General features: G+C 39.5%; 1 protein-coding gene across 1 annotated transcript; it reads left to right on the forward strand.

Moving 5' to 3' along the window:
* Positions 1 to 1,692: 1,692 nt before the first annotated feature.
* Positions 1,693 to 18,143, forward strand: SHISA4 (shisa family member 4). Its single transcript, XM_026697739.2, has 5 exons — positions 1,693 to 1,826; positions 11,490 to 11,661; positions 14,032 to 14,165; positions 14,888 to 15,061; positions 15,804 to 18,143. The coding sequence occupies exons 1-5, from the start codon at positions 1,769 to 1,771 to the stop codon at positions 15,848 to 15,850; spliced, it is 585 nt and encodes a 194-aa protein (XP_026553524.1). The 5' UTR covers positions 1,693 to 1,768; the 3' UTR covers positions 15,851 to 18,143.
* The last annotated feature ends 1,192 nt before the right edge of the window (positions 18,144 to 19,335 follow it).

Consider the following 19,335-nt stretch of genomic DNA (forward strand, 5'->3'; position numbering starts at 1 on the left):
ATTCCACAGCCCGAGAGCAACATAGATTCTCTCCTACATGCCATAAAAGCATGTCTCTGCCATGCGCCTCTCTTCATATCTTAATAATCACATGCGCCTCTCTTCATATCTTAATAATCACATGGGTTTGTTATATTTTCAGACACAACAGAATAGTTTAAAATATAAAAAGAGGGTCCATTAAACAAAGTCCATTAAACAAAGTGTTTCAGGCATGTGGGCCAGCATGCAAGAAATGGGGGGGGGAAGGGAAGAAGCATAAAACAAAACAATTTTTGGTGCCTCAGAAATCATATCTTTTTAAGCTCAAGGCAAGGAACAGCAGAAGTGAGATTTTGGGAGCAGAGGAAGTGCAAAACAGTCACAAAATAAAGGATGCCCAGAGAGGGAGAGGAAAAGCTAGTGTGTGTGTGTGGTGGTAGTGGTGGTGGGGGAATCAAAAGCTAAAAAGTGAAATCTGTGTTCATGCTAAGGGGTGGAAACAGCAATGGTGAGCACTGATCAGGGAGAGGGCAAGATAGGTACTAGAGGCTTAGGAACACACTGGCAACCACAACGGGTGGCCTCTGAGGCGAATGGGCAATATGGGAAAAAAAGAAGGGAATAAGGGAAAAGGGCAAGAAATGCAATTATAATGCAATTATAATCCTACAACCATGAAGTGGGATTACAGGACAGAAAATAAGGCATATGGAGGCATGCCCGAACAATTGTGGATGATGAGCATAGGCTCTGGACACTTGGCTTAATTTTGCACTTTGACCTGGCAGACTGGGCCAGAGCATCTGTGACTGTTGCACCTGAAGCATCAAAAGATCTTGAAGCAGCCTTGTGCCCTAGATTTTTTTTGTGAGGTGGCGGAAATCCCACCTTAAATTCACTGATTTGTATAAAAAGGAAGTTTTGGTTTGGATGCAGTGATGGTAAAACAATAGATTTTCTGATGATAGAATATAAATGTCATGGTGAGTGAATGATTATTTGGGAGTTCAAATGTCCTTCATTCACAGGCACCAGCTTTTAAGGAATATGGGGATCTTGATTAAGAAACATTTGGCTCCAATATTGATTTTCAGGCAACCCTGAATGGAGCAAACAACTAGAAAAACTTTACTGTACAAGCCCAAAATTGTAATCCCTGAGCTGTCAGATTCTGTCCCTGGAGTTTTCCTTGAAAGGGTCCTTAAGACGCATTTTTCAGATGTTGAAAGTTTGAAACATTTTTACGTTTTCCCTTTTAAAATGGGTTTTCAAAATAGCGGTTACCTTTTGCCACGTTCTTCTTTTGAGTTAGTGTTCCTGAGGTTTTCCCCTTTTATACCGTTAAGTTTTGTTATGATCCTTTAGTTTTTAATTGTGACAAAAAGTTGTTCAGAGAACTTGGAAGGCAGAGAAATGAAGAGTTAAAAACGCTTTCCTCAATTGTACAGTGAAGAATCGTTACCTTGTTTTTTTCCTTAACCCCACCCACCCACAGCCATGCATCACTTTGAGACTCAGAGAACATACTCATAGTTCACCACCACCACCACCCCAAAAATAACTGGCTGCCGACCAAACCGGTTTCCGACGCCCCGCGGCTCCAACAGCCCGGGCCGGCATGCAAGAAGCAGCTAGGTCTAGCTTCCCACCGTGATTCGAGCTTCCCTTCTTGGGAGAAGAGGAGGCGGTCGTGTCCCCCACCCCTCCACCCCGGATCCGGTTTCTTCGCGCCCGCCCCTTCCCGCAGCGTCGGCCGGGCATCTGGAAGCCTTTCAGAAGGACGGCGATGGGGAGCTGGGCCCTGGCGTGGACGGTGCTTTGCAGCCTGGTCGCTGCAACCCTGGGTAAGGCCGGGCTGAGGGCCCGCGGCGCGGGTCCGGCGATGGCCTCTCGGCAGCAGGGGAATAGGAGTGAAGCGCAGGCCTGCTCCGCGAAACAAACGCTAGGTCTGCGCCTGGTCGGGGAAGGGTGGGAGTGAGCGATGGTGCTTGGCTGGGCTCTTTCTGGTTGAATCCGGTTTCTGTTTTGGAAACATTTTTCTATTCCCTCCTGAAAGTAAAGGGCGCTCCTGAGCATGTGTGAAATGCCCCATCACAGCTAGAAGAATTAGAAGGGGGAGAAAAAAACCCCTTATGATCCATCCCTCTCCTCTATCTTTGCTATTTAAGAGTGGGACATGCAGTGTTATTTTGCTGCCTTGATGTTGATGTCAGGGGAATAGTAGTGCTGTTTTCATCTAAAGCTGCGTTTATCTCTGTTGAGCTGGTCTCTATTTTTTTCCCCTGTTAGAAGAGACCCTTTGGATTGAAATCCTCAACTGAAATATCACCCTCAAATCAATTTTGGAAACTGGAGGACCAGAAAAATAATCATTAATTTAAAAGTCATACAAATAGGGGGAACTTCTGAGTGTCTTCCATTAAATTACACAGGAGCTGGGCAGAAGTGTTGGTATGGAATTTTGAAATGGGGGAAACAGTGCTTGACAATTACACACCAGAACTTTGTGACAGTTGGCCCCACTCCTTTGAGCAGTGCAAGCTCTTGAAAAGACAGAAATGCCTGCATCTAATCATAGTTGGGTCTATTTCTTTTTCCTGTCTTGTTGAAATGTTTATGGATGATGATTCTGTGTGAATTATTTTTGGCAGTGGTTAAAGGATGCTAACCTGATAATTATAGGAACCCGTGGGAGTTAAATAACCTGAATTATATGAGATTTAAAAATAAAGAAGCTATTTGTAGAAAGGTGAAATTGTGTCTGGACTGAAGAGACTTAATGTTTAGTGACTGAACATGTTGCTGTCTGCTACTCCCAATACTGCATTGCTGATCCTTGGAAAAGTGGAGTTACCTAACCAGATATAAAGTTGCTCTGATATGATTGCGCCAATGTTTTTTTTTTTTGCTGATATTAGTTTTGACAGTATTATTTTTGTAATGTAGAACTTTTGCACTATGGGATTCAGTATGTTCAGAAAAGACATGTGCCTTTGAAAGTATAATCTAACATTTATGAAAAGTTAACAAATCAGGGAGATACCATAGAATAGTTTCCAAGTTAATGCTTTTAGAAATATAGATTTATAGATCTGCATAAAACATCTGTTCTAAAAGAATTAAGGCTAAGTTGGTCTGTGAAAGACCATGTGAAATATGCTAGTAATTCTAATCACTTATAAACTGAGCATATTAATTATCCTTATGTTCATGAACATAACAAGATGGTTTGTTTTTGGGAAGACCAACTCACTAGCTTCTAAGGCACCTTTTCTTAATCTACTGCAGTGATGGCTAACCTTTTTGGCTCCAAGTGCCCAAAGCACGCAAGTGCATGTGTGAATGTGTGCGTGCATGTGGAAACTCCCAAATGCAATGCGCATGCATCCCTGCACATGTGCCCCACCCCCAATGCATGTGCGTGTTCTCCCATGTATGCACATGCATCCCTGTGCATGAGCCGCACCCCCCCACATGTGCAGTAGAGACCTGAAGACTAGCTGGCAGGTGGGAGGCACGCACGCATGCGCAGCAGAACTGAGCTGGAGCGATGGCTCGTGTGCCCGCAGAGAGGGCTCTGTGTGCATCCTCTGGCACACATGCCATTGGTTCACCATCATGGATTGAGTGTATTCAGTGGTGGACTGCAACTTCTTTCATCCTCAGCAAGAATGAATAGAGATGGACTGTATCCTAATCCTAGTATACCAGATATTGTTCAATAAAAGAAAATAAAGAAATTGCGCATAAAGCTTCATGAAACCTATTTTATGATGAGAAATATGTTTTCAAGTATTGATGCTATGGAACATCTCTTGTTCTGAAAGTGGCCTATTCTTAGAGTATTGCTCCATATCTATTTGAGAACAATTAATATACACCAGTTATCCCCTAATTTTGCTAATTATGCTACTGTGGCTAAAATTGAATAAATTATTGAAAATATTTATTGGTTGAAAGTTACAACAGACAAAGGCTTTTTTTTTTCTTATAAGAGAAAAATTGTGTTGTGAAAAGGAGAATACTTCATTATTCAAGATATAAGGATAATGAGGAAAAGTTTTTTTCAAAGTTCTGGCAGACAGTATAATTGACTTTTATGCAATGTGTCTAGCGATCCCATAGTTTCTTTGTTTTTACCTTATTTGTGAATTCTGACTATTCTGGTGGTTTATGACTTAAGGTATTATGTGGAAATATTTCAACATAGGGCGGTTAAAAATTCTGGCTCCTGCGGAATTTGCTTCAGGCAATTTTGATTATGATGTAGATTCAGGCTAACATTTTCAATAGTAGAAAGGTTTTTAAAAGGTATTTCAGACAAAAAAAAAAATCATTTAAAAAACCCAGCTGACTTTCATCCAAGACTTAGTTAAACCACTGTAATAGATTTTCCCATTTGTTTATAACGGATATTGTACTTGTGTTAGATCTAATAACAGTTTATTAGATGATGAATATTTTTCCTCCCAAATAACTACCTCTGAGCTGAGGTATCATTTTACCTTCACTAATGAGTAGAAGAAGCTGTTGAAAACAATACATAAGCAAGAGGTCCAAATGGTGTCACTCCCTTCATCTGACAAAGCTTCAATACTAAACTGAATATTGATGCTGGGGGGCGGGGAGAGAATATTTGTGCAATAGCCTTCTTTCTCCTTGCTTTTTCTCTTAGCCCAGTTCATGCCTCATGCGCATCCAGTTTGCATCTCTATGTAGTCCCCTTTCTCTCATTTAATATTCATCCTGTTTCTCCTCTTGCTGAAAGGGCATGCACGTGTGCATACTTGCATGTTAAGTGGAAGTGGTTTATATGTGCGAGTTTATGTGGGGACCATTTAATGTTGTAAGTGGGGTGACTTATTTTTAATTTTTAATTATTAATTCAATTAATATAACTATAGTTTTGCTCCAAAGCAGCCTTTGGGGAGAGGAATGTTGCTTCTGGCAACCAAAGATGCACACACATATCTTGTGTGACATATGGAGTAATTTACTGGGTGGGAGGAATAAATTTCAAAGTTTGATTTTAGCTGATGTTCATAACCCTTAACAATGCAGAAAACTTTTGTCTTTTGTTTGGAATTTTCCCCTCCTATGCTTTGTTTGAGGATAGGGTTTTTTTTAATTTGAACTTTTGTATACAAAATATGTTTAGAATCCCTTTCTTTCTTTCTTTCTTTCTTTCTTTCTTTCTTTCTTTCTTTCTTTCTTTCTTTCTTTCTTTCTTTTGACAGTTGGGAATTACACTGATCTTTGTGCAGTAAAGTGCTATTTGCTTGAGTCTTGTTTTATTTTACACCCTCTGTAATCATAATAAAAATAGATACAATTAGAATGAAATCTTGACATATTAAAAAAAACCCTCTAATATACCTTTTGGCTGTAGCACAGCATCCGAAAGGACAGACTTCTAATCATTAAATGAGGTTTCCATTGCTAGAGCCAAAGTGCTTCTTGTCAACTTCACAGAAAGTTAGAAAATATTAATTCTGTTTTTACTGTATGGGATGGAGGGATGGTGCTTATGGCCCAAGATTGCTGGCATTAATTGAGCAAGCATATTCAAGGCAGTTCCAAGGCGAATACCATAGTGGAACTTTGAATTCTTTGAATCTGGGATAAATGAGAATTTGTTGTGGATTTTTGAAGGAAAAGAAATTCAAAATACTTGAAGATCAGGAAATTTCAATAGCAAGGAGAAAAAAAAATGATATATCCATTGAGAAGATAAAATTAGATAGGAAGGAATGGATTGTAGAATGAAGTAGAAATTATGGCTGATGAATTTCTACTGAATTACTTGATGAAAGGATCTAGCTGGCTTCATTTTTAATGCCTAAAGCAATTTATTCAGTTTGAAAGTATTTTGTATCCTGTTGCCCAGTTTGGATGTACAGCAGTTCTCAAGGTCACTATTGGGATTAGTGAATCCTGCTTGTATCTGGAACCTGGTCATTCATTTGTGTAGTGCTGTCCATGGTGCTGACACCTGCAGCTGATTAAGACTCCCTGCATTCTTTCACACAACCTGAGGGGGTTTCTCCAATGAGGCCCTGCTTGTGATAGGTATGTTATATCTGCAAACTCTGTTAATGATATATTATCAAGGTAGCTAGTTTTTTGGCCTCTTGATAGTGGCTTTGTATTCTAAAAAACTGTTGAGAAGAACAGGGTATGCAATGTTTCATCTCCATATCTTGTATAATTCAATTTTAATTCCCAAACAGCATGTCCAACTAATACAATAGCTAATTGATGTTCTGGCAAGGGATCATAGGAGTTGTGGGATAAACTTAAAGAAGTGGAGCTGAAGGGTTCTAATCTTATTGTGAGTCTACAAATAGTACTTATAGTATTACTGTAGTCAAAGCAATAATCAAATTATTTAGCCCAACCTTTCCTAGCTTCATGCATTCTGAATGACTTTAATTTTAATTAAATTAAATTAAAATTTTAATTTAATTAAAATAAGAGCCTTGGTGGCGCAGTGATTAGAGTGCAGTACTGCAGGCTACTTCTGCTGGCTGCCTGCAATTTGGCAGTTCAAATCCCACCAGGCTCAAGACTAACTCAGCCTTCCATCCTTCTGAAGTGGGTAAAATGAGGACTTTGATTGTTGGCAGCAGTATGCTGACTCCGTAAACCGCTTAGAGAGGGCTGTAAAGCACTATAAAGCACTATAAAGCAGTATATAAGTCTAAGTGCTATTGCTAATTCTCATGATTTCTAGCAGATATAGGCGTTGGTCATGCTACAAAAAGTGCTCAACATTTTATTTTATTTTTGTTGTATTTTTTAACTTACCATTATGTTTATAACTTGCCTATTTTTAGAGTTTTAGGTTTTTGGAAAGAATCCTGAGAGTTATGTTTGTTTGAGAGAGAATCATTGGCTCAAGTTCATCTGTTGAGCCCCATAATTAATGGAGAAATCTGACATCTGAACAATGTCGGGCATGCTGGCTATCAATCATGGAATAATTTTACTTGCAGAAGATTGCTCATTTGTTAAACTGTTTATTCAGGGTGAATACATATTTGAAGATTTGAAATAAAAAAGGGATGTTAAGAAAACTGGACTAGAGAAACCCTTTCCCTTTCACAAAGAGGAAGGAAATAACTCAGGCAGGAATCTAGCCCTCCTGCAAATGCCCATTTTCCTCTAGAATAATTGAAGAGGAAGGAAAGTTTCCCCTGGTTTTACATACAATAAAGGATAGGTGCTTTTACTGCACTGAAGACCAGAAATTTTAATTATTCAAACTGTGTGATGGGAAAGCCTTTCCCATGGCTTGGCAATATCCTTGAATAAAATATAAAAAAGTAATTAAATTCAACAATAAATAATTTAAGAAAAACCAATTATGTTTCATAAGCTCATCATCTAAGGTTCAAATGGATATGGATGTATGAAAGACAAGCACATGCCATATAGCACCCTGGGCTTAACAATTATTGAAAGAAAAGATGAAGAAGTCTGGATAGACAGTATAGTGGGAGAGGAAAAAACTGGAGAAAATCATAAAATACAAGTATAATCTTGATGAATATGCATTAATATCTTTCTGTGCCCAGATATGTCAGGAGATTAGGTTTATGTTGCCTTGCCGTTTCATCTCTTCATTGTGTCAATGGAGAGGAATTCCAGCTGCCTTCTTCCATCTTTTAAAATGACAAAAACACTAATAAAACCATGTTAAAGGATTTATTTGTTACTTGGTTTTTATAGTCGTCCAGTGCCAGGGAAAAAAGAAGGCTGCAGCTTTTCTCTACAGAAAGAGGGAAATACAATTATTTCTCTTAATTATTTCTCAAAGAAAGGAAAGGTAACATAAGACAGAAAATGAAACATGAGGCGTGCTTGTTCAGTGACTGAATGGAGCAACTTTGTGTTTCCTGAGTCTCACTTTTGAACACCAGTCCTTTCATAAATATGATTCATTCCAACCGATCAAGTCTGCAAAACTCTGCTGTAGGTTCCCATTAATCCAGTTAATAATCAAGAACCTTACATGGATTAGAGCAGCTTTGCTGGCTGAGGAATTCTGGGAGTTGAAGTCCACAGGTCTTAAAGTTGCCAAGATTGGAGACCCCTGGATTAGAGGAAGGGGTGTGGTGGGAGGTAGCACTGAATGTGCATATTTGAAAAAAGACACTATTTATGTTCATAATACTGTTCACATGAGTCATCATAGGCAGTGCATTTGTGATTGAATTTTATTTTATATAAACAAGCAAAGAATAGAGGTGTTCTTATTTTTAATAAGTGGTGCAATAGTGGTGAGTAGCTATCATGCTCTATAAAATAAATATGCTGGGAAATTGGCTTTAAGGTTATGAATCCTGTGCAAGGAGTATAGAATCATTGTACTAAAATACAGCATATTATATAATGGGTTAAAGTACTGTATTGTCTTAGTTTTGGAATATCCAAATTAATATAGCCACTTGATTATGATACTCTCTTGCAACAAACCTATTGCAACAACCCCATTTACTTAATGGGGTTGTCTGGACAGTAAATTTGCAGCAAAAGATAAATATTACTAGACAGTTGAAGAGAAAGGGACATTGGGAGAATATATAAAGGACAATGAATAGGATGCACTGAAGTTGGGACCCAATGAAGGCTTACTGAGTAGTGGAGAGACCAAACTGGCCTACCGAATGAAGAATAGGAAAGAGATATGGAAAGGCAAAATATTATGTGACTAATACTTAAAAAAATAGCAGAGAAAGCAGATAACAAAGCAGACCTGGCAACGATTAAGAGCAGGAAACTTGAAGAAAGAGACAGAGGGGCAAGTTTTGCCTGCACAAGACCAAGCCAAATGCATATAAAGCCAGCATTAAGAAGAAAGCAACAGGCAACAAATGCAAGCTGTGCAAAAATGCTGGAGAAACAATGGACTACTTAGTTAGTGGCAGCAAGAAGATCACACAGACTGACTACAAACAACAGCATGACAAAGTAGTATCAATGATGCATTTGCCCGCAAGCAAGAACTGATGAGACCATAAAGTAGAAAAAGTAATAGAAAATGAAGACACTAAAGTCCTTAAGCAAACAGGCATCAGCCACATAACATCCCAGATTTAACGATTGTTATTGTTATTGCCCAAAAGAGCTGGATAATGGACAGCAAAACAGAAGAAAAAGAATGTGAGAAAATCACAAAATATCTGCAAATAAAAGATGACTTTGGCAAAAGCAGCTTTCCTTGAAAGTACTTGCATCTTGCAATAACTTTAAAAATCATCAAATAATAATGTCTGCCTATCCCAGATCCTCAGGAAGGATGAAAATGCCAAATCCAGTCTAAACAGCTGTCTGACTATGTGGGCAACCATAATAATAATAATAATAATAATAATAATAATAATAATAATAATAATAATAATAATAATAATATATTAATCTTATATGCTGCCCAACCGTCAGTAACTCTGGACAGCTCACAACAATCAAAGATACTATAATTGTATCAATAAAAAATAAAAAAATGACAAGCATAATAAAGCAATGGGTCTCACTCTCTTGTCAAAAACATGTGTGAACACCCGTTGAACTTTTGGAATAGAGGCACAATCTAACTGTAATGAATAAAATGGTTGCAGTGCAGGATAAGCACTTCCAGTCATCTGAAGACAGCTGGTTGTGTTCTATATATGGAGGTCACATGTTTAAATGAAGGGAATTGAATCATAGGAATGAACTCATTTGGTATTCTGGGTGGTAATAAAAAACCATAGCCAAACCTAAGCATGCCAGAGAGTACAAGAGTTTCAGTTTTATCTTCCTCTGCTCTGCTAAATTTGACATAACATGATCAACATACGTACCATATACTATTTTTTATTGACAGCATTTATAAATGCATAGTCTACTGTATTTCTAAGAAATACAACAAACTATGTATCCCTCATCTTTATTTTAATGATACAAGGTTTCATGTAATTAATTTGCCTATGAAGTTTTTTTTTAAGTAACAAATAATACAACTTTACATAGCGATGACAATTTACATATTCACTTACCTGTTACAACAATGATCAAGAGCATGTATCTTATATTTGAATATGCCATATGTTGCATGTAGCTCACAATCTGTTTTAATTTTGTTAAAAGAAACAATGCATTGGGGCAATAATCTACAAATTTAAGCAGCGTTTATGTTGATGTTTATACTGTAATTTTTATAGAACATGGTTGCCATGATGATCATGGCCAATACACGATTTTCCTTGAAGACAAAATGATGTGGATCAGTCCCCAGAAGATATTGTCTCCTATACCAGCTTTTCATTTCCTTTTGTTTTGTAGAAGGCAAATTCCCATACTGTCTAAGAAAATACTGGACTATAGGTAGCCCTTGACTTACAACCTTTTGTTTAATGACAGTTCAAATTACAACAGCATTGAAAAATACGACTTAGGATTGTTTATCACAGTTACAACCTTGGCAGCATCCCCATAATTGTGTGATCAAAATTTAGATGCTTGACAACTGGTTCATGTTCATGACTGTTGCTGTGTTCCAAGGTCATATGATTATCTTTTACAACCTTCTCGCAAGCAAAGTCGATGGGGAATCTAGATTCACTTAACAACTGGGTTACTAGCTTATCAACTGCAGTGATTCACTTAACGATTGCGGCACAATAAGTTCTAAAATGGGGCAAAATTCACTAAACAAATGTCTCACTTAACAGCATAAATTTTGGGCTCAAATTGTTGTAAGTCGGGGACTACCTGTATGTCCTCCTAGTATATTTAAATTGTATAAATACCTATTGTAATTTCTGTTATGCTTTGAAGCATTCTGATATTTCTAGAAGCTGGCACTTTACTTTGTTACATAGCAGCTTCCTACTATTTTTTTTTTTTCATTTAAAAAGATCTGAAAAATATTAAGCCTGGGAGTCTTATAACTACCAAAGAAAATATCCATTTTCATTATGTTGCCAACTTCTGCATTATTGCTTTTATATTTAAAAAGTAGAGATAGAGAATGATGTTTATATTCAGCAGCAATTTGGGATTGTGAATGGTACGACTTATGAGAAAACCATTAATAGTATAATTAATTAAATTAAATTAATTGAATAAAAATATTTTTTTACAAAAATTGGAAAAACGTACAAATCCGTACGCAAATTGTGTGAGATTTCAAGAAAACCAAAACCTTGCAAGAAGATAAGGAGATTTTGGTATTCTTACCTAATGTCAAAAAACACCTTACATGATTTTGTAAGATCTAATGATCTCACAAACATTTTTCAAGTTTAGTTTTAAATTTTGGGATGGCCCTGCTATTGTGAAAGACCATGTAATAATAGCTTGCAAAATTCTGGAAGACCTTTGACTATAGGTCCTTGAGTTATTCCTAGAGACTGATGTGTGGGAAATTTCAGGGTGTTCCTGAACAGTGTTCTCAGAGGATTTTTCACTGCTTTCTATTTTCTATGGAATTGATAAAAGGAGTGTCTTCTTTCTCCTTCCAGTCTCAGCTGATGAAGACTGCAAGTGGTATATAGACAGAAATGGCTCCTGGCACCGTGGCATCGACTGCAACTTCCCTTCTTTCTGCTGTGGTGACTGCTACCATCGCTTCTGCTGCTTTGATATCAGGAACCTTCTCACTGAACGGCAGCAAAAGCACTGCATGGCCTTTGGGTAAAAATATGTAATAGCCACAGAAGGTGGTTGAAAGCATCAAGATTGTGACTGAAGACTTAGAGTTACCTCTGAAGTGCCAAAAGGAACAAAGCAGGGGGATATAAGCAACCCCTCAGATATATATGTGTGTGTGTGTATGTGTGTGTGTGTGTATGTATGTAGATTTTCAAGGGAACCCATATGTATGTGTGTGTATGTATGTGTGTGTGTTTGTGTGTGTGTGTAGATTTTCACGGGTACAGGTATACAGGCCTTGGTGTGTTCGGGTCTTTTCCCGTGTAAGATTGAGAGTATCTTGCCGACGTTTCGAAGAGGTCCCACTTGCCATCTTCAGGCTGATGCTTTCGGCTTTGTGCTTTGTCTTTATGACTGAGATATAGCTAGGGGATCAGTCTGGTCAGAGCAGAATGGAATGGGGAACAAATGCTTCATCCTTTCTTAGGAGGGTGTCCAGTTTTCTGAAGTCAAATTTCTTCCTATGTAATTGTAGTAATAGCAATAGCACTTAGATTTATATACTGCTTCACAGTGCTTTACAGCCCTCTAAGTGGTTTACAGAATCAGCGTATTTCCCCCAACAATCTGGGTCCTCATTTTACCCACCTCAGAAGGATGGAAGGCTGAGTCAACCTTGAGCCTGGTGGGATTTGAACTGCCAAATTGCAGGCAGCCAGCAGAAGCAGCCTGCAGTACTGCACTCTAATCGCTGCGCCACCAAGGCTCTTTAATTAAAATTAAAGTCATTCAAAATGTATGAAGCTAGGAAAGGTTGGGTTAAGTAATTTGATTATTGCTTTGATTTGAACTGCCAAATTGCAGGCAGCCGGCAGTCAAGAGAAGTACCCTGCAGTACTGTACTCTAAACCACTGCGTCACCGCAGTAATGGTAATTATGGTTGGAAAAAAAGGCCCTGGGGAAAGAGACAAGCTCTCTTTTCTTCCTTGTCCTGATCAAATCCAGCTTCCCTTGCAGTTAAATCTGTATAATGGAACCAGTACCCAAAACTTTCATGAGCCACATGACCAGCAATCATACCGGCATCTAACTGGGAATGAAGTTGAGTGATTTTGTCTTCCAGAAAATCCACAAATTCCTCACCGCGCCCCTTCAGGTAGACCTCAATCTCCTCCTTCCCTAGGAGGAGACAGCTCACGTTAAAGAGGGTCAGTGGGCGATTATCTGCAGATGCAATTAGTGTGGAGAAGTATTTACACTTCGCCACCTGAATCGCCACAAGGTAGGCCTTAGTAGCAGCTCTTACCCGTGTTCGATCGAGTTCATCTCCTGTCTTCCACTCGCGCTCTAGACATCTCGTGTGTTTCATCCTCTAAGTTCTTCTGTATACCACGGGGCACAGAGAGATCTATGGGTGAGGAGAGGTCGCAAGGGTACAATCCTATCCAGAGCCTCAGTCACCTTCCTATTCCAAACAGTGACTAAGAGTTTGGCTGGACTGCATAATGGATCTGCAGTTACAATCCCCTTCTGGAATCCAATCTAGGTCCATTAGTCGATGGGGGCAGATCAATCTAATAGGTCCTGCCTCCCTGCGAGTGTGTGTGTGAAGCTTTTGAGAAACTCATTGCCACCAGACAGTGATCTGACCATGATAAGGGGATCAAGGACAGGCCCACCAATTCCAGGTCACATAGACACTGCTCTGACAAGAACACCAAATTGGGAGTGTGACCACTATTACTAGTCGGGCTCTGGGTAATCTGGGACAGGACCATGGAAGTCATGGTTTCCATGAAATTCCTCTCAGTGAATTTTGAAGGGGGTATTGTTTGAGGAATTCATGGTCAAATAAATACTACCAACCAGAAATCTCCTTCTCTTTCCTCTTCTTCCATCCCTATAGGCCCAAGCAGGCCACAGAAGGACTGGGGAAACCGTGCATTTTTTAAAGCAGCTTTGCTTAAATCCATCTTCATTTTAAAAATCCATGATCACAGCAATGTGAGAATCTGCCCTGACAATGGTTCTTTTGTGCATCATTTCCTGGACTGTCTATTTGACAGTGTTCATGACACCCCGATCCATCCAAGGTCTCAAGAAACAAAGAAGCCTTCTTCAAATAATATCTGGGTGCTATTGCTACTACATATTTCTTTTAAAATATTACATAAATCAGGAAGAGATTCCTTGGTCACCTGCTATATTTTTAAAAGTCCTTTGCCATATTTGACAGATTTTTTTTCTTTGTTTTTTAACTGGGCCCAAAGATACCTTGTGAAGGTGGGCAGTACAAGTCACTGGCTTTTTGAGAATTCATCCATCCCTGTCTTGTAGAGCAGTCATTAGTATCTGTTTCAGTAGCAGATTCTGTAGCATGAACATAATTTATCTTTGTCTGTGCTCTGCAGCCCGAGGACCATTGCTGGCATTGCTTCAGCTGTGATTCTCTTTGTGGCCATTGTTGCCACCATTGTCTGCTGCTTCCTGTGCTCCTGCTGCTACTTGTACCAGCGACGGCATCACATGCAGACTCCTTATCAAGGTAGAAAATGCCCTTCTGTTGTGGCCTACTGGGAGAGATTGGGGGGAAACTGGGAATGCTGGAGGGAGTCAGTTGACTGATAATGTCATAAATAGCAATTCAACAAGGTGGGAAGGGAAGACATATGTTTTAATTCCCGCTACAAGGGAAACTGGGAATTTCCTATTACAATTGCAGAGCTCCGTATTTTACTTCAAAGTAGCATTATCTTATTGAAATCTATGTCATTCTTGCTTTCGTGATTTTGCCAGCTACATTGGGCTTTCTACCAAAATCTTCTTTCTCATAGATATAAGACCATACTTGCAATTAGTCTTATGCTGCTTAGAGGAGCATTCTGATGGGAGACTCTTTTCCAGAGTCAGGCTGCCAGAGAAATGGATTGGAGCTGCAATCCAACACATCTCTACTACAAACTAGCAAATTGGGAGAAGGTGGCCTTATAACATGCAGAATTATCAATAATGTTTGTGGAGATCTAGATTCAAAGGAGGAAAGGTGATGCACACCAGAGAACAGATTATACCTACTGCATCTCCTGAAATCAAACATGTCTTTTCCTGGAATTGTGTTATAATGCTGGGAAAAGATGTGGCTTCCAACGGATATGATGCCCGTGTACATGCATGCTCCAAGCCGCCTCTTCTTCTTCAAATCCAGATTGCTCCACAGATTTACTATCAACGCAGACCATGCACTTAATAAAAGTTTGTCAAATCCAGGTCAAGAGATTCCACTTTCTGGTTATCCTGATCAGCCACCAGACCCTTATCCTATGGATCCAAAAGCAGGGCCAGCATTTCATCCTGGATATGCCCCTGTGTTTCCCTACCCACCTACAGTTCCAGCACAGTATCCTCTATATCCACCTGGGCCACCATACTACAATCCTTCAGGTAAGAAAAGAGTACAAATGATAAGTTGGATTTACTTCCTATCCAGGTACGGTGCAGATATGTGTAGATAGAAGAAATTCTATTAATGCTTCTGATTAGACAAGGGTAAGCCTTAATTGAGTTTCGTGTGAGAGATTTAATCTCTTCGTCATCTCTTAATTGGTAAGATAAAGATTGATTAAAACTGAGGATGTATTGAAATAACATGGAACAGCAGGAAAGGAAAATTAAGGTTATAGGAACAAGAACAAAGAAAGACATGGAGGTAGGTTTGTCCTATAAAACCCAAATGGCTATGAGTAAAGGCAAAATAAAAGGCTTATCCCCCTAAATACTACAGTAACATGAAATATAGCAATGTAACAGAATAAAATATATAGAAACATGACATTTCTGTAGCACTTCTATATCACGGCTGCAAAGGTGAGGACCACTAGATGACAACAAAGAATTCCCTTACTATCACCTAGTAGCGATCTGGAGTTTTACAGGTCCGAGTATGGTAATTTTGTAATCCTCATATATGTGGCAAACATCTAACCTTGAATTAGACTTTGGCGTTTCTGTAAAAATGTGCTTCAAGTTCAACTTAGTGTATGACGATTTATTGACTTAAGCCTTCCTACTATGGTAGTTTCCTATCCAAGTACTAAAGTCTAACCTTGCTTTATATTTGCAAGACCAGCAAAGACTGGCAAAGTTCTGCTAAGCTTATACTAATGGTCACTTTCTTCTTCTGCAGCTCCTCCACCGTACATCCCACCGCAACCAACACAGCCTAGCACTTGAGAAGAATCTTGGAGGACTAATCAAAAGAAGCCTTTCTCTATGGGCCTGCTAACTCCCTTTTTACAGAACTTGTAGGGGGACTCCAACTGTCCTGAAACCCTAGCCTGTGTCAGTATTTGCCAGTGTTTTTTAAAAAATTAGTTTTCTGCATGGTAGGAAGCATTGTGACTTTTAATTCTTTTCTCCACTCAACTCAGATACTGAGAGAATCACCTTGCCCTCCTCACTTAATATATGGTTCAAGAAGTAGCTGATGATTACAAATGCAAGTGCCCAAAGCTTGTGCAAGCACCATACGTGTAATTGGCAGATTTTTCCTCTCTGAAACCAAACTTTTCAGAGGGAGTGGGTAGGCAGATTGCCTCCAGGGGGTTGCAAAGATCTAAGTGAAACTCTCTTTCCCTAAACTGCCAGGAGGATCAATTTTAGTTCCATTCTTCATAACTTCCAGGTGATTTCCAGGAAGCCCTGAGGCCTAAGATGGATATACATATAGAAGGTCTGAAGATATTTGGTGCTAGCGTAAGATCCTTACGCTAAGTAGATCTTGATCAGAATCTGGAGGAAAAACTGCTTGAAAGCCCATAAAGGTTCCCAAATAAAGGTGTAGGTGCAATTAATACATAGGAAAAGCAGATGAGCCCAGAAAGACTCTTTTAAAGATGAGATGAGGAATAGACAAGAGAAGGCACACTGACTTTCATGCTCCTTAGCACAGAATGATAAGAAGTCCAATATCTGAAGATATAGAGATCAAACTGTGGGCATTTCATATACAAGTGAAAATACATATTTTCTATGTTTTCCCAGGAAAAAAATAGGTGACAAAAGAAATTCTTTTCAATTGAACATAATTTGGATTTTCAGAGGGATTTTTAAAATGATTTATCTACTGGATTGAAATTTCTCTTGTGCATTCCACGCCAATCTAATGAGAGTTAACTTTTCACCATGATATTATAAATTTCAGTATAAACTGCCCTCAGTATTTGAAAAGGTAAAGTAAGCATTTAAATCAGATTGTGAATTCTTTACTAATGGCAGAGGTATCTTGTTGAGTTCACATGTTAACTTCATTAACATGAAGTGCAAATGTGAAAACAGGACAATATCATTTAGGATACTTGCTGTTTTTGTTTATAGTCACTGCCCAAAGTAACTATAAGAATTTCTTTCAAATCTTATGTGTTTTCTCCCATGGTGAGACCCCTTTCATGTACATAAATTCATGTTCTTTCATAATATTCTAATTCAGTCGATTCTTTTCACTAAAACAGATTAGTTAAGATTAGCTAGCCCCTTTACTTATCCTGAATCCAAATCTCAGATTTGCCTCCAATCAATTAATTGTACTCCTGAGGCATGGGAATGCCTATTAAGAAATGGGTGCCTATTATTTATGCAGTATAGCTTATTTCTCCCGAAAGTCCTTGGTGTTTATTGTGGCTCTATCTGCATTTTATTATGTGCAAAATCTAATATTCTGCCACTGGAATATTGCAAAGAACACTGGAGTTCTCTGTTTTCTTCCTGACTATGTCAGTCTGGCCATTCTAGGGCGGTCTCATAGATTTCCAGAACAGAAAGTCATTTATGGTGTAGCTGCAGAAGAATAGTTGCTGCTGCAGAATAGTACGTTTTGCACATTCCTGCTGCATTCTTGCTGCATGACCCAATTCATCAATCTGCCACTACATCTCATTGTTCTTTCCGAACATCAGCAAGATTTAGTGGGATAAGTTTGGACAGTCCCACCTATTCCTCCCCACCTGCTGAAGGGATATTAACTTCGTACTTGCCAGTATTGCAAAGGCTGTATTATTTGGAGCACAGAGAAGGCTGGAGAAGCAAGACAAATGCATGATGCTTCAACCAGAGTATAAAAACAATTCCTGTGCAAGAAAAGGCCACCATGTGCTATGATGCCCACTAACTTCATGGCTTCCAGTAACTGGGAAAACATGTTAGCCAAGTTGAAGAAGCCATGCATTGGCCATATGCCTTTGATGTTGCACAGAGCTCTGCAAAAGCAAAGGGTTTAGCAATGCTGAAGCAACACATCCTCTCCTTGCATTTGACCATTTCTAATTCCTGCAAGAAATTTTTGGAGGAAGGAGTTAATTGAGTCAGCCCTTTTGCTCAAACCACATTCCCACTGTGTGGGAATGGCCTGCTGAATCGCGGCAGCAGTTGCACCGCTGTCTTCTTTTTCTAACCAGAATGGCAAACGTTTGCTTTGCAAAATGTTCGTTACAATGTGAATTAAAGTTGTAAATACTGATTAAGTTACTGATATGTGTGTTTGCGTGTATTTCTTCTATTTCAGCTATATAGTTAGTGGATAGGTAGTCCTAGAATAATTCCTTAACAGGAGAAATAAACTTGCCTTTGCCAACGATTAAGAACTTGATAAAGGAAAATGTTAATATTTGACACAGAGAAAAGAAAACATTTTTTTTTCATTGCTTCCAATGCATTGAGGAGGGTGTCCAGAGAGGGGAACAAAGAGCCATAATGTTTCAAATCAGTAGTCAGTATGTTTTGCTGATTTTTAAATTTAAAATTTCTCCTTAGTTAATTTATATGCCAGATCATCCTATCTAGTGTATCTTAAATACTGAATAATAGTCTGGTTGCCTTAGAAACGTGAGTTTTCATTTGGATCAAGACCTTTGGTGTTCAGAAAACATTTCAGCCCAATCCAAGGTTTGAATAGTTGTTCACTTGCAGAATTTCCAAGTATGATTTTTCTCTTTCACATTGGAACAGCCTTCCTAATCCTGGCTCCCTCCAAATACTTCAGTTCCCATAATCTGTAGCTGACACTGCAACCGGCCAGAGATGATGGGCTTTGAAGATAACTAGACTGGTGTTTCTGGAACAAAGCCATCTTTCTTGATGTAGCCTGTAGAATGACCATTGCATGGGAGGCAGGAAAGTTAGTCACTTTGAGATAGATGTATATCAGCCTGCCCCAACTTCTAATGGCGTCTCACAGTCACGTGTTCAGGGGATGCGCACCACAGAAGTGTCCTTCGGCTGCCCTCGGGAAGAGTGGAGTGAACGGGGAGGGCCTGGGGCCAGCCAGAGGCTCTTGTCCTCGCTGCTGTCTTGTTGGTTGCCTCCAAATCCGCCACCAGATGTTGTGCTTCATGGTGTTCCTGCTGGCGACCCGGCGCCAAAGAGCAGCCGTTCGTCCTGGAGCAGAGCATGTCGCTGCGGACCTCCTGCTGTATGAAGTCCGACTCGCGCTTCCGACTCCGCACCGTCCCCTCAGGGCGCCTCTGTCGCCAGCCGCTTGCTCTTGTCAGCCTCCTCGCTCTCTTCTTTGGGCCCCGAACTCCCGCCAGCCGAAAGCGTTGGGGGCGTCGTAAGACGCCGCCGTTCCCACCCCGCTGTTTAGGCCGCCGCTCTTTCGCCTTCGGGCGGAGGCGATCTTCGGGGAAGCAGAGGCGACTTACTGTAACAGCTCCGTAAACAACGCC

Source organism: Pseudonaja textilis, chromosome 3 (assembly GCF_049901715.1).
Source record: "Pseudonaja textilis isolate UNSWEBS1 chromosome 3, rPseTex1.2, whole genome shotgun sequence".
Lineage (NCBI taxonomy): Eukaryota > Metazoa > Chordata > Lepidosauria > Squamata > Elapidae > Pseudonaja > Pseudonaja textilis.